Source organism: Loxodonta africana, chromosome 2, assembly GCF_030014295.1.
Source record: "Loxodonta africana isolate mLoxAfr1 chromosome 2, mLoxAfr1.hap2, whole genome shotgun sequence".
In the NCBI taxonomy this organism is placed as follows: domain Eukaryota; kingdom Metazoa; phylum Chordata; class Mammalia; order Proboscidea; family Elephantidae; genus Loxodonta; species Loxodonta africana.
The window spans coordinates 204449260-204452020 of NC_087343.1; the positions used below are offsets into that span (position 1 = coordinate 204449260).

At 41.3% G+C, this 2761-nt stretch overlaps 1 protein-coding gene across 1 annotated transcript; it reads left to right on the forward strand.

The window, feature by feature from the left end:
- Positions 1–1096: 1096 nt before the first annotated feature.
- On the forward strand, positions 1097–2265 carry LOC100662997 (olfactory receptor 2M3-like). Its single transcript, XM_003404957.3, has one exon. It carries the CDS (start codon positions 1148–1150, stop codon positions 2162–2164), a length of 1017 nt encoding a protein of 338 aa, XP_003405005.1. The 5' UTR covers positions 1097–1147; the 3' UTR covers positions 2165–2265.
- Positions 2266–2761: the final 496 nt, after the last annotated feature.

A 2761-nucleotide genomic window follows, 5' to 3' on the forward strand; every position in this document is an offset into this window, starting at 1 on the left:
CCAGGGTTCCATAACCCAAAACAAACCAAATCCACTGCCGTCGAGTTGATTCCGACTCATAGTGACTCTATAGGACAGAGTAGAACTGCCCCATAGAGTTTCCAAGGAGTCCCTGGTGGATTTAAACTGCCGACCTGTTGGTCAGCAGCCACAGCACTTAACCACTATGCCAGCAGGGTTCCATAGGTATTATAAATAGCCACATTTACTGGTATTGAAAATAAGACTTAAAAAAGTTAATAACTTGCCCAAGTTCACAAAGCTAGTATATTCTAGAGCAGGAGTTTAACTATGTTCTGCTCTAGTCTGCTTCTCCAGAAAAATGGTCCCTATACCTGACTGCATCATGGACAGACCTCGTTTTTAAAGATATAATGAGGGAAGGGAATATCCTCAAAACCCACCTTCTACTACAATTCATCATTATTAGAAATAAGTATCAATCAGATGGACTTCTGTTGATTTCTCAGTTTCCTCTACTTACGTGGCATATGACTCTATGTTAATGAACAACAATGAAATTTTCTCATCGCCACCAATCAGCACTTCAATATACGCTTTGATAAAATTTGTATGAGTCTTACAGAATGATATGTTGAGTTACTGGGTGTCACAAATTGTTAAGTGCTCAACTACTAGCTGAAAAGTTGACAGTTGGAACCTACCCAGAGGCACGTTGGAAGACAGGACTGACAATCTGCTTCCAAAAAGTCACACCCTTGAAAACCCTATGGTGCAGTTTCACTCTGCACAAATAGGGTTGCCATGAGTCAGAATTGACTTGACAGCAGGCATCTAACAACAACGACAACAACACGCTGAGTTCGGTGGAAGAACGTAGTGAAAAATACTATTGGTTTCCCAGCGATTCATGAATCCTCATATGCCTCTTAGAGTGACTGTTAAGGAATGAGCTGCTCAACATGTTTGAGTTGAATTGTCACTTAAACTAGATTACATCCCTCTTGAGAAAACACCTATGTTCTTACTATGAACTATTAAGTCTGTTAGCTACTTCTTTACATTTAAAAATCACATCAAGCGAAAAATAAGCCTTATTTTCCCTAGTCTACAAATGAGAAAACCAATGCCAGGAGAAAATTCTTTTTTCCATATTTAGGCAATTTTTAGGTGCTGTGATCTAGGCATGAAGCCCTTTATATTTCCATTATACAATCCTGGCCATTTCTCACATGTTGTATTCTCCATAGTGAATTTATTCAGGTTGGCATGGGAGAATCAGACCTTCAAGTCTGACTTCATCCTTCTGGGAATCTTCAATCATAGCCCCAACCATATCTTCCTCTTCTCTCTGGTCCTGGGCATTTTCACAGTGGCCTTCATGGGAAATACTGCCATGGTTTTCCTGATCTACCTGGACTCCCATCTCCACACCCCCATGTACTTCCTCCTCTGTCAACTCTCTCTCATAGACCTCATGGCTATCTGTACCACGGTACCTAAGATGGCTCTCAACTACTTGTCTGGCAGAAAATCCATCTCTGTGGCAGGTTGTGGAACCCAGATATTTTTCTATGTGTCCCTGCTTGGGGCTGAGTGTTTCCTGTTGGCAGTGATGGCCTATGACCGCTATGTTGCCATTTGTCATCCATTAAGATACCCAATTCTCATGAGCAAGAAAATCTGTGGTCTCATGGCTGCCTCTTCCTGGATTCTTGGCTCTTTTGATGCTATAATTGAAGTTGCAGTTGCCTTGTCCTTCTCATATTGTGGTGCCCGGAAAATACCCCACTTCTTCTGTGATGTTCCTGCCCTTCTCCCTCTTTCATGCACTGACACCTCAACATTTGAAAGGATGATATTTGTCTGCTGTGTACTCATGCTTCTCTTCCCCATAGCAGTTATCATTGCTTCCTATACTCGTGTCCTTCTGGCTGTGATTAGCATGGAATCTGGTGAGGGTCGTCGCAAGGCTTTCACTACATGTTCCTCCCACCTCATGGTGGTGGGGATGTACTATGGAGCAGCCATGTTCATATACATGCGGCCCACTTCTGATCGTTCCCCAACTCAGGACAAGATGGTATCAGCCTTCTATACCATTCTCACTCCTATGTTGAACCCCCTCATCTATAGCCTCCGCAACAAAGAAGTGACCAGAGCATTCATGAAGGTATTACGGGAGGGCAAGTCTGGACAGTAAGTTGTGTAATTATTCATGCCTAAATTTATGATACAACTAATACAACTTAGTACACAATATTTACCTGTCTTTGTAATAAAAGATTTATAGGCAGACACACAATTTAGAGTCTAAAAATCTTCTGCATACTAATTTACTCATACATTTCATATTTTCGTCATGGCAAATTCAGGTTATGAATACAAGTAAATCTTTGTTACAAGAGAAAATGCACAACTGTATACTTTGGTTTACATAATACCATTTAAGAAGTGAGAGGTATTTGCCCATCATAATATCACAGAATTTGATTGCACTGATTAAAATTGTATCTTTTACTATGAAGTCGCCATGAGTCACAAAGGACTACACAGCAAAAAGTTTGATTTGGTTTTGTCTTTTAATGTGCAGTAGATTTAACCATAGCTAAACAGAATTCTGAAGGAGCCTTGCTGGTGCAATGGTTAAGAGCTAGCAGCTCGAACTCACGCAGAAGCTCTGCTGGAGAAAAGCCTGGCAATCATCTCCCATAAAGAGTAAAGCCCAGAAAACTCTGTGAGGCAGTTCCACTCTGTCACATGAGGTCACTGTGCGTTGAAACCAACCTACAGCATCCAA